At 53.7% G+C, this 15,196-nt stretch overlaps 2 protein-coding genes across 8 annotated transcripts in view; one reads left to right on the plus strand and one right to left on the minus strand.

Annotated features, from left to right (window-relative positions):
* PSMB7 (proteasome 20S subunit beta 7) overlaps positions 1–5,769 on the plus strand; it is a 61,999-nt gene extending 56,230 nt beyond the window's left edge. Inside the window, exons 7-8 of the mRNA XM_003808067.6 lie at positions 2,314–2,465; positions 5,525–5,769. Coding sequence (XP_003808115.1) covers positions 2,314–2,465; positions 5,525–5,636 — 264 coding nt within the window. The 3' untranslated portion in view covers positions 5,637–5,769. The remainder of the gene's footprint in view (positions 1–2,313; positions 2,466–5,524) is intronic.
* A 1,019-nt stretch (positions 5,770–6,788) lies between these two features.
* The window catches only part of NEK6 (NIMA related kinase 6), a 95,243-nt gene continuing 86,835 nt past the window's right edge, over positions 6,789–15,196 (minus strand). For 6 of the 7 annotated variants that reach the window (XM_003808062.5, XM_008960141.4, XM_057298641.2 and 3 more), the window contains exons 9-10: positions 11,400–11,513; positions 7,769–8,392 (exon numbers count right to left, since the gene is read on the minus strand). In XM_003808062.5, coding sequence (XP_003808110.1) covers positions 8,282–8,392; positions 11,400–11,513 — 225 coding nt within the window. In that variant the 3' untranslated portion in view covers positions 7,769–8,281. Of the gene's footprint in view, positions 8,393–11,399; positions 11,514–15,196 lie in introns of all 7 variants that reach the window. The other variant, XM_034929031.3, reaches the window with a different exon arrangement.

A 15,196-nucleotide genomic window follows, 5' to 3' on the forward strand; every position in this document is an offset into this window, starting at 1 on the left:
GATCTTCCCTAGAATTGATGGGGAGGAAAGGAATTTAAAAGATGTATTTTCCCAATTTAAAAAAGCCTTTATTCATACTTAAATAACAGCATACATGATAATTTGATGAGTAAATCAAACTATATAATTTTAAAATTTGCATATTTTAAAGTTTTATCAGTTACTTACAGACTGTTTGCAAAATAGAGGGAGGATCACTCATAATCTTACATAGCACTGTCAGCAGTCTGCTGTCCTGTGCCCAGTCGAATGGATTGACACTAGATATGCATGTCTCCTGTCATTCGTATATTTCCGTTTCCCCAAGTCTTCACCTGTCCCCATCTACCCAGATCATTTGGGAAATGTAAATGTGCAGTCCTAAGCGCTGCCCGCAGGGTCGCGATGTCCGCCGGGTACTGCTGGCTGGCTCTAGACACCAGCAGCAGTGATGAGAAACAAAGCAGAGGAGATAGTTAAATGGTAGAGAAGGGGGAGCAGAGGTGGTAGGCCGGGAACAGGGGAATAAGTATGGTTCTCCCCGCATGTGCCCATGTGTGCACACACTGAAGGCCATTTAAAGGGAAGCGGTTAGGTATGAGGTTGTGTTTGCTGAATTAGTGGTTGGCTTTTGCTGTCTATCTAGATAGCAGCTGCTGCCAGCCCCTCGTCTAAGAGGCTTTCTTTGCTGCCACCTTCACTGGTTTGTGGAAAGCTTCTGGCCCCATAGACTGTTGAGAATTCCAGGAGAAAATTCCTAATTAGCGGATCCCGTTGGAATGCATTCTTACAGGACTGCATATGTACAAAAGAAGAATTGGCTTCATTGGCCCCACATAGATGTCACGTGAGAGTGAAAAAACCTGGGGTATAAATATCAAAGAAACCCCTATCTGCTGGTTTGCTGAGGAGCCCACTTCCAGCAGAACCTTCTCTGTCCTTCTGAGTCTGTAGAGGGCGCTTATGTCACTGGAATCCTAGTCTGGCATGGGGCAGGCAGAGGAGCAGGAGCCCCCAGTGGGTTCAGATCTTCTGAAAACTTGAGGTTAGCGGATCTGCCCTTTGAGGGTCTCAGGCTGGATTTGGGCCTGGAGTCCGTGTTTCTCCAAGGGTGTTGCTTGGGTGAGCGCTGGAGTGCACTTGCATGTGTATGTACTCTCACACCCTCGTGGACTGGGAAGGCGCCGTAGCACAGGTTAGATTCCCTGCTTTCAGGGAGCCTGGTTCATTTTTGTCCTCGTTGTATATAGAGCTTGAACTTGGTGTTCCCCAGGTCCAGTACCACTGCCGTTGCTGCCTGCCTTCTGTTTCACTGCTGTTTTCTGAGTGCCTCGTGTGCAGCCTGTCCTTCAGCCCTCCCTGAAGCTCTGCTGACCAGCTGTGTTCCCAGCTCCTTTTCACGTGCTCTTTAGCCAGCCTTACCCTGCATTGTACTTACTTGGGTCAGGTGCCCCTGCTAGACTCTTAAGCCCCTAGGGGGCAGGGATTTGGGGGCGTCATCTACCTCTGCAGCCCTAGCTCCTGGTATAGCATGTGATAGGACATAGCCTGTGATGGGGCTTCTTGGATAAGAAAGGGATGAGTCCATCTGTTCACCAGTAACTATTAGGGATGGGGATTTGTGTTTAAAGGTGGGGCAAAGGAGAGAGTGATTCAAAGTAATGGATTACTTCAGTGAACCTATAGGTTCCTTAGTAGGAGAGAGAGATTATTCTGGGCAAGAGGTCCCGCCCTTGGTCTGCCAGCATTTCCCCAGAACTACTGGCTTGTGTTTTGGTGTTAGTTTCTTCCCCCTACAGTGCTGACTTTCTCAAGTAACTTTCAGCTATTGTTGGACATTCTTGATCCAGGGGATAGTTAGTAAACTGCAGTCAGTGGGCCAGATCTGGCCCACTGCCTGTTGCTAATAGAGTTTTATTGGAACACAGTTGTACCCATTTTTTAATGTATTTGTGTGTGGCTGTTTTGTGCTAGCGTGACAGAGTTGAGTAGGTGTGGTAGAGACTTTTGGCCACAAAGCCTAAAATATTTACTACCTGGCCCTTTTAAAGATAAGTTACTAACCCTCTAGTAACTGTCAGCCCATCGTTTTGTGGTGATTGTCCGATGTGGTCAAGAGGCGGTGCATGCATAAAGAGTTTTAAAGGCCTGGGTCGGGAACTTTGGGTAAATCATCAAGGTACTTTGAGATCTTTTCCTCATCTGTGAGATGGGCATTAAAAACAACACCTGTCTCTCGGGAGGTCTTGCGCACTGCTGGTGGACGTACATTGCGGATGTCAGAGCAGGCCCTAGTTTGGCCGGGGACATTATTGCTGCCGTTCTGTTTCTCAGGAGGAGGAAGCCAAGAATCTAGTGAGCGAAGCCATCGCAGCCGGCATCTTCAATGACCTGGGCTCCGGAAGCAACATTGACCTCTGCGTCATCAGCAAGAACAAGCTGGATTTTCTCCGCCCATACACAGTGCCCAACAAGAAGGGGACCAGGTGAGTGAAGGAGACAAAGTTCTTCCTGGGTCCCCTGGCGTCGTGGCCACCCTTGGTATCTCCATGGCATCTGGACGGAGTTTTCCTGGTTCTTTCCACATTAAGTACATCCAGTGTTCCCGAATCAGCCTCCCACACAGACCTTTGGCTTGTTACTTGCTTTATGACAGTGGGCTGCTGTCAGATGTAGGAAAGTGATTTAATTTGATGGGAGAGGTGGAGGGTGGCCCAGGAAAGAGCCCTAGGCTGGGAGGTAGAGGGGAGAGGTTTGGATCATCTGCTGTCCTTTCTCAAGTGTCTTAAAGAATCCCCTGATTTCTGGGAGAAGGTGCATTTTTCAGGGCAGTCCCAGCACTTTCCCTCAGAGTGCCCCGAGATTCCTAACTGGGTGTAAGTCAGCAACGCTAACAGCCTCCCAGAGGTGGCCTTGGGAGCTAGTGTGTGTGCTGTGCTACAGGGAGTTGTGCCATTGAGCCTGAGCCTACATGCCGAGTGGGCCCCTTGGCTCAGTAGTGCAGCCCAGACTCAGAGCAGTGGGAGAAGGTTCTAGTTGATTTGCTGAGCAGAACTGGGAGGTTTCCAAACCTGGTGGCTAGCATGTGCCAGAGGAGCAGCTCGTTTGCAGTGTCTCGTGATTGTCTGGCTGCTTGACCGTCCTGTGGCTCCTGACCTCTTCTGGGAGCCCGGGCAGCTCAGGATGGGCTCCCTGAGTGCTGCTTCTAGTTGCAGCATCTGGGTGCAGCACAGGGCATTTATAAACTGCGGCTCCCACCCAGCTCCACGGCTAGCCCAGAGGAAGTGAGCACCACCTTCTGCAGGCTTGCTTCCATCTCCCACTGCACACACAACTCCACATCAGGAGTAATTCACAAGGAAGGAATGGAACGTTCAGAACCAGCAGGTATTCACTGTGGGCTGCACTCAACCTTGCGGAAGCTCAGTGGGCTTCTGATGGGGTGGGGCAGCACGGGGCCAGAGAGCTCTGGCACTGGGGTTGGGGAGTGTTGGTGGCTGGCTTGGTGGCTTCCAGCAAATCAGTCTGTCTTGGAAATGGAGCTAAACCAGATGACCTCTAATGAGCCCACGAAGTCCCTCGGGCCTTTAGCAGGAAGGCAAGCCACCTTTCAGGCCCAGAGCTATGTTGGGGAACCGGGCTTTGCCGAGCTCCAGGTAGGCAGGAGCCAAGTACTCCATGTAGCCTGCTTCGCTGGTTATTTTGCAAGATGCGTGATTTCAGCAAGTCCGTGGTGAAGCGGTGATGGGGTAGGGAATGGTTACACCATTCAGGCTGGCCAGGGTCCTGGGCGAGGACTCTGAAAGCCACGTTTGGGCCAGTGAGAAGTGGTTGCCTAGGGAACCTGTGCTGAGCGCAGGAGTCCTCATCCACAGGGAGTGCAGCAGTGGCACATCCTACTTCCTGGGACGTGGGCTGCTCCGCTTGTAAACAGAGGCTCTAAACACCCAAGAACAAAAGAAAACCGCCTTGCGGCTGCTTGGGAAGAATCAGCAAGGCGACCCAGAAGCTGCTGGGCGTGTGGTGGGTGTGCAGTAACCTGCAGGGAGTCTGCTCCCCATCGGTGTCCTGGGGCCAAGGGCAGCAAGTGTCCAGGCTCCCTGGACTCTCCCTGTTGTCTTCTTTGCCAGTGACTGAAGATGGGGGCACTGCCTGAGTTAGGGGAGCCCTTCCCAGGGTGGATGCTAGGGTGCGGGCAGGGCGATAGGCCTGAGGAAGCATCCCGTGCCATGTGCCAGTGTGGGCCTTGCCTGGCAAGTCCCTGCTGCCTCTCTGCCCGCAGCCCTCCAGCACACGGTCTTGCAGTCCACTGGCACGTAAGGCGGAAGCTCGGAATGCGTGCCGCCAAAATCGGGCACTGTCACCACAGTGGTGAGGAGGCTCTTGTGTGTCCAAGCCTCCCGGAGACACTGAGGGGTGGTTCAGAGGAGTCAGGCACACAGAGGCCACGTGGGACTTTGGCTCTAAGACTGCACGCTGCCACCAAGGTTCCAGCGTGTGAGGAATGAGAGGCATCCTCAAACTGATGGGGTGGGGACACATGGTTCAAAGGTACTTTTGCTTGGATTCTTTAAGAGGGTGGGGGTCGGGGGAGGCTTGGCAGAATAAAGGCAGGCCGCTCTGGGCTGACCGTGCTCCTGACCTGGATGCAGAACTGTGGAAGTTGCCCTCCTTGTTCTGCTTCCTGCTCCCTCTTTTAGCCCATGTGTCCAGGGGAGAGGATGGGTGTTCCTGGAGCACAAGGTCATGGCACAGCCAGCAGCCTTCTGGTAGTTTCTGAAGGACAGCAAGTTTGACAGAGATAATACCCCAGCTGGGGCTAGAGCAGAGGAACAGTTGGTTGTGTGCTGCCATTTGACAGTATCCTAATTCCTGACCCACTGTGAGCATTAACAGCCCAAATATGTATCTTCTAGACGGTCTGGTGCTCAAAGAAACCTCTGCCAGATTCACTCAAGGAAGAAGGTGTTGGGTGTGTCCTAGTGGGGACCCACTGTGTCCCTGAAAGGGACAGTTAACTTTTCTTGAGACTTGAGAGTGGTCCGAAATGACAAGCCCAGAGTCTGGCTGCACATTTTTTTACACTGTTTATGCTTCCAGATGTTTGTGCAGTGTCTAAGGTAACAGTTAAGTCATTCTTGTTGCTGCACGGAAGAGCAATCATGCCCTTCTCTTGTGTAATGATGGGATTTGCTTCCTGCTGTCCCTGAACAGTATTGTAGGGAGGTTGAAGATTGATGTCAAGGGACCAAGTGCTTCCCAGCACTTGCTGGGGATGGTGGGGGTGGGGGGAGAGTCACGTGTCCACCAAGGGCCAGGTGCCGTGTTCACTAATGACACTCTTTGCCTCCCAGGCACCCCCATTTTGCAGCACTTGAGAACTGAGGAAGTTGAATCCCCCAAGATCACAGAGCTGGGATCGGGAGAGCCAAGATTCCAGTCCAGCCTGCTCACTGCCTTGCCTGAATATTTATTTTCACTGTCTTCTGCCCTCTGGCACCTTCAGGAGAATCCTAACTCTGTGCTTTTGTTTTTCTCTTACTAGGCTTGGCCGGTACAGGTGTGAGAAAGGGACTACTGCAGTCCTCACTGAGAAAATCACTCCTCTGGAGATTGAGGTGCTGGAAGAAACAGTCCAAACAATGGACACTTCCTGAATGGCATCAGTGGGTGGCTGGCTGCGGTTCTGGAAGGTGGTGAGCATTGAGGCCCAGTAAGACACTCATGTGGCTAGTGTTTGCCGAATGAAACTCAACTCAATAAAAAACAAAAACCAAACTGGGCAGCTGAGGTCTGGGCACTGTGTGGTGTTTTTGGGGGCGGTAGGGCGCTGCTAAGGCCATTGGCCTGGCCCTTCAGGGTGCTGATCCTCCTTGAGCACTGGCCTAGGCTCAGAGGAGAGCGTAGGAGCCATGCGCCCCTCCTGGGGACAGATAGGTTCTGTCTGCTGTCAGAAGTCAGAGTGGACTCCCTTGAGGCTTCAGGTGACCATCCATACCTACCCTTTTTGCTGGCTGAATTTGTTTGGGGTGGCCTCAGGTTTGGTTTGGTTTTGAAATGAGGTGATAAGTGCAGCACAGCCTCCACCTCAGCAGCCAAGTAGGAAAGAAATGGCAAAGCCAAAGCTGTGTTCTCAAGCCCAGCTCAGTTCTGAGAACCAAGAGAAGGTGAGCAGGTGCACCGCCAGAGCTGTGTGAAGGTGGGTGGACCTCACTTTGGCCGGTTTCACAGAAATAAAAGGAATGTTTTGGGGTTACGGTTTTGTAATAAGTAGGACATGATCATTTCACAAACACTCCGGCCTGGTGAGTGGCTGAGATCGTGCGCCTCCAGAGGGTCCAATTGGGCAGATTGTTCTCACAGTGTGGAAAGCGGGTGGCATGCACAAAGTAGGTTGATTGCGTGCTGGGGCTGGCAGTGTTGGGGAGACACGGCAGGGGCTCAGAGAGCTGGAAGCAGAATATTGGCAAAAAGTTGGTCTGGAATCAGAAAAATCTTCAGTGGTAAGCACTAGGCCGGTGACAGGGACTTGATTGTTCTGTGGAGAGAACATTCCAGGGTGAATCTGCTCTCAGGCCAGCTCGTGTGTTACAGCTGCCAGGAGCAGGCTGGGGAGAACGATGGAATTACCTCATGAGGGCAGAAACTCGGCTGATGAATTTCAAAATTATTTGGGGAGCTTAAAGAAATCCTGGGATTACTGAATGGGGCCTGGGAAGTTGTGTTTTTCAAGGTTCCTCAAGAAATTGTGCTGCAGACGCTGTTTAAGTTTCGAATCTACTAGTTTAAAAGCAAAATCTCCAAAGCCATTTTAAAATCTTCATGAATTCTAAGTAACTCCCAGTCACCCTGTTTTATTTCAACCATGGAGAAAAGTACAGAGGAAAGGCTGCATATGGAGAGACTGTCGGGCTGACGGTGTCACAGCAGATCCGAGTCCACGCGTGGAAACAGCAGCCGCCCGGCCCTGGGTGTTTCCTCCAGGAAAGGCCTGGTCAGTGAATGCCTGCAGGCAGCAGGTGTCAGGAATCACCTGCCCGATGCCAGCGCTGCTCTTGTCTGGAGGGCCAGACTGTCATGAAGTCAGTGACGACAGCTCAGACAACTGGAAGGTTAACTTTACGTACAAAAACAAAATTCAAATGATTTCCTTCAGAGCTGGAGTTTTCTTAGGTTCACATTTATAAATTAGTCTTCACAGTTAATCCTGTTTGGGAACAAGAAATAAGGAACACATTTCTGGTTTCCTACACACGATACAGGTGTACATTAATTCTCGACTTCCGTGGTCCATGGACTTCAGTTTGTGAAGCGTGAGTGGCTACCATTTTTGGATCATCTACTTTTTGTATTAGCTAACTTGCATATTTTATTTCAAATTCTGTCAGCAATCCTGAAGGTAGATGATAGGTACTATTAATCTCATTGTACAGATGAGGAAATGAAGGCTCAGAACAGCTAAGAAACTTGCCCAAGCCCAAAGTCACGCCAGGAAGTTGCAGAACCAGAATTTGTAAAGGACAGCCCTTCGCTTTTCTATATCCCATGCTTCCTTCCCATGGAGGAAAATGCTTAACACTGATCATGAAATGAACCGCCAGCATTCAAGGAGGTGACGAAATTCCTGGTACACAGCAGGTGTCCAGGAGAAGATGGCCCAGCCTGGCTGCCAAGAAGATGCTCCTGCTTCCCGATGCCTTTTGCCTGTGACACTCTGGCCAGGTGTGGGGCTCTCATCGTCACTCACCAAGTTATAAAACGTAGATAAAAATGTTAGCAGAATCACCACTCCACGGAAAAAAATGATTTCCACTTTATCCCTTTACAACAGAGTAAATTAAGCACACAGCTTGATTGAAAAGATACTAAGAACTAAACTGAACTCGGTACTAACCATTTTCAAAGGCTCACTACACAAATCACACGGTCTCCTGCAAGTCTCCTGTTAGCATAAGCCTTGACAGGTCACTGGAGGAATTACCCTAAAGAAAGATTCACATTACAATCCAGATACAGGGGGCTGCCGTGGCTCGCTGAACCACCTGCCCTTATTGACCCAGCTGAGATTGTCCACAACAGTATAAAGAAAGGACTTTTTGGAATTTGACCATCAATGACATGTGGCCAGCGCCCCTCCCTCAGCTGCTCTGCCTTCAGCATCTGCTGTAAGGCTGGGCAGCCTTTTGGGGAACCTGCTGAACCCTGTGGTCTTAGCTGTTCTAGGCTACCAGGTGGCCACTCGAAGAGAAGAAGACTCAAGGCAAAGTGGTGCTGGCTTTGATAAGGCACGGTGCATCCACGCTCAGGTGCTGGACATCCAGACGTGCATCTGCTTGGCCACCTGGTGCACGTATCCGATGTCAGGTCTCTGGTCGGGGTCAGGGTAGATGCACATGCTGACCAGTTCTCGTAACTGCAGGGGAGAGAATGGTGTGTTATTCTCAAGAAAGCAGTCTTACTGAGGCTCCGCACCCCACAGTCTGTCTGCATGAAGGCACTTCATCCTCAGAGCAACTAGACGGTCCTGTTGTCCCCGTTAGAGCTGAAGAACGGTGTTTAGCTGGGGCAAGTAAGGGGTGTGCAGCCACATGGCTCCCAAGGGCTAGCCAGTACCCCTCCCAGGCCTCTCTAGTCCCAAAGGCTGTGCTTTGAGACCCTAAGAATGGTTAACCTCCAAATTATTTTGAACTTGTAGCTGTCCACGCCATTGGGCAAATTGTGTGTGTGTGTGTGTCTCTGCTGGGCAAATTGTGTGTGTGCGCGTGTGCGTGTGTCTGCCGTCAGTCACGCAGATGCCCAAACCAGAGGACAAAACTCAAGGCAAGGGCTTATTGATCATAATAAATGCATTAACATGCAGCGGGGCTGCAGTCTGCCCACCCCTGGCCCCTTTATTGTGCTCATGAAAGATGGAGCTTTTAATTATACAGACACTGAAGGCTGCTCCCGCCCCGAGGTGGGGGAGGGGCGCCTTGCGCCTCTGATCGCCTCCGTTCTTCTGATAGCCGGAGTGCCAATTATTTTAATGAATTATTTTAATGGTAATTAAAATAATGACCTTAAAATGCCTACATCTTACCCTGCATCACGGGCTCACAGCCATTGGTTTTCATTTAAATACCTGCTGCTGGAGGGGTGGTCAGCCCCGCAGGCCACAGCAGCCGAAGCAGCAGCAGCAGCAGGAAGCTGGGTGGTCCTGAACCAGAGGGGGCTCTGGTGGTCTCAGTGGCCACACTCACTCAGGGACTGGGAAGGGCCCACGGGACGTTCTGGAGGCCCGGGGTCTACTGCGCAGGCCCCTTAGGCTGAGGGATGGGGCCTGGGCTTCCTGTAGACTAGGGCTCCTCTCAGCTGATGGGGCATTTTCTCCCTGGGCCACAGAGCCTTAGGGTATCCCCTCGCACCTGCGTGCATGCCTTACAACCGAGAAGCCCAGGTGACACAGGGCCTGCAGCCTGCTAGGCCACTCCCGGAGTCCGAAGTCGCCTGTGGACAAGACAGCTGTTTTCTGAACCTTACAATATTCGGGGGAAGGTACCTGTGGTTGGCCTCTGACAGGTTAAAATACCCAAGAAAACCAGATTCAGGTGAAGTGTCTGTGACCCGAACTAATTTATGAAGTAAACGCACAGTTGTCAATAAGTGCATGTTTGAAATTTTCAGAATTCAAGAGAAAAATAATAAAAGTGTCTTATTTTCATTTCTAAGCGGCGATATAACTTTAAAATAGGGTGTGCTGGGGGCTCCTGAGCACCACCTCTCACTCCTAAGCATGGGGCCCGGCGAGAGCCAGTGCTCCGGGGAGGTGGGGCTCGTGGCCAGGAAAGGGCTGACTTGGGACAGGGGCTTCAATGTTCATTTCAGCCTCATCACTGAAGTAGAGAGGGCGACTCCCATTTCTAGACTGACAGCCAAAGCACAGAGTTGTCACCAGCTCCCGTTGCACAGCTTCAAGCTTCTGAATCATACACAAGTCCGAACTCAGAAGATGAGAAAGGAAAAAAGCAAATGGCAACTATTAACTTTGTAAAGAGATGCAACTTGTTTTTCCTCCCACTGGGGAGCAGAAATACTTCCTCCAAAGGTGCAGGTCAGAACTTGGGAGCCAGGAGAGGAAGGGCACTGTGCAGCGCCCGACACTCGAGCTCCTCTAGCCCTGGAGTCTGCAACGCCAGCAAGCACAGGCTCAGCACAGGTGCCCCGCGAGGAGCCTCCCGCCTGGACACAAGCGCAGCACCCAGGACCTGCCCTGTGCACTCCTTCCAGAGCCTCACCACCAGAGACATGCCATCAAGAAGCACGATGGCTCCGTGGCTGCGCATGTGGGTTCAGATCCTGCCTCACCGGTCTTTTTAACTTGCCTGTGTCTGTCTGTTCCTTATTGGTAAACGGGTGAGGGGAAGATTCAATGCAGGAAGTCTGAACATGAGCTGTTATTATTGTGAGGTGATGGCCTGTGGTCCTATGGGGTGGGCCCAGGGAGGCCCCAGACTCACCCACTAGCGTTGACCTTGAATAGAAATAAGGGTCACATGATATTTAGTGAGCACTGACTGAGCCAGGCCCCATCCATTGGCCACTTTGGATGGTGGTGGCAGTGTTAGCCTGGTGCCTTACCTTAATCCTTATGCTGATCCTGTGTGGAAGATTTAATATTATCCCCATTGTATAGGTGAAGAAACTGAGACTCAGGGAGGTTAGGTGACTCACCTAGGAACAGTGCAGAGTGTGTGAACATGTATCTACACTTTTGACCCTGCTGTGCCAGGAAACCTGTCCTTTCTTCCTCACGATTATCCACCAAGGAGATTATTAGTCCCATCTTCAAGGTGATGGAGCCGAGGAATAAGATATTCGCACATTCCTAGTAACTGGTACAGCCCCATGCCAGACCCATGGGAGCTGTGTCCATGGCTCCTGCAGCCAGTGTAAAATGTTGACAGTAGAAGCCCAGGGTGTTAAGTCTGTTATATAAGGAGGAAACTGACCAGTCCTCCTGCCGTAGTTTCCTGTCATGGGAGCAGAGTGGCCACCACTGGTGGTATGGGGACGCCAGGCCTGCCGCATCCTGCCCCTGTATCTGTTCCCATGTCTGGCACCGCACAGACCCTGTCCTGGGGACCTGCAGCAGAGGGCCTCCCACTGGAGAACCAAGTTGGAAGCTGAACAGGTGGAGATGTGCCAAGGGCCACGTCCCACTGGTTCCTACCTGGGGGTCCCACACTGGAGCTGCATGGTGAAACCCCTTCAGTGCAATCACCTACTTTCCCCTCTCCAAGTCACTTTTCCAGAAAGCTCCCTTTCTGCACCGTGTAAAGTGAGCCTAACCTCAGCCCCACAGCTGTGGTGTTCTGGAGCGGCCCTCATAAGCCTCGGTGGCCTCCTGGGGCTGGCGAGGCCTCTGGCTCCTGCAAACTCACCTTCTCGGAGTAGTGCTCCCCGGGGAGCGGGGGGTAGTCACACTGCTCAATCTTCTGGCACAGGGAGAAGAGATTCATCTTATCTCCATAGAAGGGGCTCTGGAGGGCTGCCATCTGCAAGGGACAGGAACAACGAAGATAAGCTTTCGGCCTCAAGGCTCAGAAGGACTAGAGAGGAGGAGGCTGCTCCAGATTGGGGCATGGGTTATCTCTGGTCCCGACCGCGGCGAGTCCAGCAGGACTTCTCCCCCGAATCACCGAGCATGCTGGGGTTCAACAGAGGAGCAGGCGCAACACTACCCTGATTCTGTCACTGGATTAAATGGGCACGAGGGTTTCGGTGACAAAACTTTCAGGGCAATAAAGAAGGGCAGCTGGATGCTGCAAGCTAATTCCCACCTTGCTCCCACCTCAGCCCGGGGGACCCAGGCTCCATGTGGCAGGTTGCCGAGTGCATGGTCTTATTTCCATAAAACGCGATTTCCAAGATGCCCGCAGGGGCAGGTCTCTGTGCCCCACATGTTCAGAGAGCTTTCCTTACCTATGGACTGACATTTTGGGGTGGGGTGGGCCGGAGAAGGGTGAGGCATTTCACTGTGGCTGTTCTTGCCAGCCCCTCGCAGAGCTGCTGCCTGTGGAAGCCAGCTGCCGGTATCAGGGCAGGGGGAGCAGGGTTCAGGAGGGAGGGAGGCAGCCTCCTGCCCCTGGATAGAGGTGCGCAGCAGCATGTTGGAGGGAACCTTCAGGGTGGGAGGGAAGCGCCTGGCTCCACAGCCAGCCCTAGCTCTGTCCCGGCCCCAGCTCTGCACTCGCTGTGTCTCTGGACTTCAGTTTCCTCATTTGTAAAATGTCCCCACCCACAGGCCTGTGGCGAGGTTTGGGCTGGCACACGGAGGAGGCACCACCAGCAGGGCCATGACCACCTTTGATGAGGTGAGGCCTGCGGCACCGGTTCTGCCCTGAAGGCCGGCCACAGCCACGGGGGATCGAAAGGCCTGTGGGGCGGTGGCCCCCTGTGAGTTCTCAGCTGTCAGGGTGCTGCCAGGCTGCCCCACCACTCAGGGCACTCACAGGGGACTCCTCAAGGGGGTGTGCAGGGGCCACAGTGGCCCTGAGCGGTGGCGCAGCAGCCCAGCGTGGCACCTGCTGGCCCCATTATGAACCCATAATGGGAAAGAGCTTCTCGTCACTCCAGCTCACTGTGGCTGCCTGCCTCCCGGACCGCCTCCCGAGGCCCAATGCCTCCGGCTAGTGAAGTGCCGTCGGGCGAGTGCCCTCCTGCTGTCTGGCCCCGGTTCCCCCTCGGAGGGTCCACCCTGCTCTGGCTCCTTGGCCAAGGGCTCCTGGGCGCCTACCGAGGGGCCCTGGGATACCTGGGGAACTGTCACTTGTCCTCGCGCCCCAGAGGCTGAGCGGGGAGGAGTCCTTGGTAGCAGGGTTTGAGGGTGCCCGTCAGCTTGGGTTTCCTGGTCTTGCCCCATTCTCTGTTCATCCATGAACAGGTCTGGTGACCCGAAGGGCCTGCCTCCTTCAGGAGGGCGTGGAGGAGCTTCAGAGCCTGGCACCATCCTTGGGTTTGCAGGTGGCCTTTGGGGAAGCTGCTGAGTGCAGCCTGGAGACTGTGGGCTTTCCTCAGCCCCAGGTTCAGCACCCTCGGGACCAGGAGCCCAGGCCAGGGAACCCATGTGGAGCCTGAAACCCACCCTTGGAGGAGGGCTGCAGGGAGGGTCTGGCCAGGCAGGGGAAGTGTGAGGATGCAGAGGCCCTGCCCATTTTGGGGTCTGCTGACCTGACCAGGAGCGGGCTGGGAGCCTGCCAAATGCACCACCCAGGTGACGCATGTCCAGGAATTAAAATGAGACTCTCGGGTGCAAAGGGTTAATCGGGCATTTTCAAAGGACATCTGTTGCCATAACAGAGAGCAGCTGAGACTCCAGGACAGTCACCTGGGGTGATCTGGGTGCCCCCGAGTTACAGCTGGAGGATTAAGGTGGATTTTCCTGGACTGTTACTGTGCAGCGTAGAAGGGACATTTTGAGTGTTGGTCCTGTGAACGCAGGCCCTGGTTTTTCACGTGGCTGACCCCGGAGAGGAATCAGCCGATCTTCAACTTCAGATCATGCCCATTTGATCTGAATTTTATAAACCTCGCTGCTGGGAACTCCAAAGGCCCCAGAACGCTGAGGGGAGCATTGAGCCCCCAAGCTGGCATCCACTTCCCATCATGTCTCTGCTCTTTCCAGCACTTTCTCCACATCGTTTCAGAAAAGCCTTTTGAATGGGGTCAGCAGTGAGCTATGCCAGAGGACCCCTCTCGGCCTTCCCCAGGAACAGGCCTCCTCCATCCGCCCCAGCCTGCCCCCACTCTGCTGCCGGCCATGGGCCTTCCACCCTCATCAGGGCAACGGGCTGTGAAGAAAGCTCTGGGCTGCGGGGATTAGAACGATTACCCTGGACGGCGAGATCTCCTTCTACCAGTGACCACCCAGCCTCTGACTGGTCGAAACAGAGAGGACTCACTGTCTGGGGCCTCGTTAGAACTGCCGAGGCCATGGCTCTCAGTGCTGCTCCTCAAATGCCAAGCCCTTCTCTCTGGTGTCATCAGGGTGACATATAGCCGAGGAAAAGGGGGTGGGTGGGCCCCGGCCCCCACCGGGAGGGCTCAGAGAAGCTGGTGTGTGATCTGAGATGTCAGAGGGACAAGGGGAATCTGACTCCTGCCTGTCAGGGCCTCAGACACCCATCTTGTCACCCAGTGTCTCTCGAGCACATCCCAGACTGAAGGGTGACTGGAGGCCAGGAGGTCTGCAGCCCTGCTCCTCCACCACGGAGGGGCGTCCAGGCCGCTCTGCCGTCCAAGCAGGATTCCAAAGCGGCGTCCCGGCCAAGGCTCCGCAGATCTTCCCCTTGAGTCCGCTGTCTCGCTGGGTCTCAGTCCCAGCTGGGCACCTCAAGGCTGCTGCGAGGAGGCCCCCCATGAGGATCCTGGGACTGGCACTGAATGAGCCAATTCCTCTAGCTCCATACTTGCAGCTGAGCTCCCACATAGATAAAAATCAATCCTGCAGAGCGGGCAGCCCGCTGGGCACCTCCATGGGCATCTGGGTAACGAGAACAGAGCCCAGCCTTCCGATATCCCAAGCTCGGGCATTGTTGCTCCCAGCTCCCACCGGGGGCTCCCCACCGCCTGGCCTGCGAGTCATGATTCACTCCATGTTCGGGCCAGCGCTCCTGATTCCAGCCTCTTCAAGACATCCGCTGGGGCCCCACCCGAGGGCCAGGTGCGGGGCTTTGTGGTGGCTCCCACTAGCTGGGGTCAGCGCCAGCAACTCCGGTGGCCACAGGAGGTCCTCGGTAATAGCTGACGCCCAAGTGTGAGAGAGGGTATGGGGGACTCAATGGTGGGCCCCAAAGACATCCATCACCGAATTTTTGGGACTTGTAAATGACACTTTATAGGGCAAACAGGATTTTGCAGCTGTGATGAAATGTTGGCTCCTGAGATGGGGGCATTATCCAGGTGGGCCCCAACGTACCCACAAGAGCCCTCATGACAGGGAGCCCGAGAGAGAAGGGCACAGAAGAGGGGAAGACGCCAGGCTGACGCACACCAGAGGCTGTGGTGACACGAGGCGGGGACCGAGGACCGCGGGTGGCCTCTCCATTTTCCATGGAAAACACAAGGAAACAGATTCGCCCCCAGAACGTCCAGAAGGCGCCTGCCCGCTGACACCTTGACTTAGCCCAGCGAGACTGATTTTGGACATCTGGCCTCCAGAATCCACGAGATCTAAGAG

The sequence above is a fragment of the Pan paniscus genome, chromosome 11 (genome assembly GCF_029289425.2).
Source record: "Pan paniscus chromosome 11, NHGRI_mPanPan1-v2.0_pri, whole genome shotgun sequence".
NCBI lineage: Eukaryota > Metazoa > Chordata > Mammalia > Primates > Hominidae > Pan > Pan paniscus.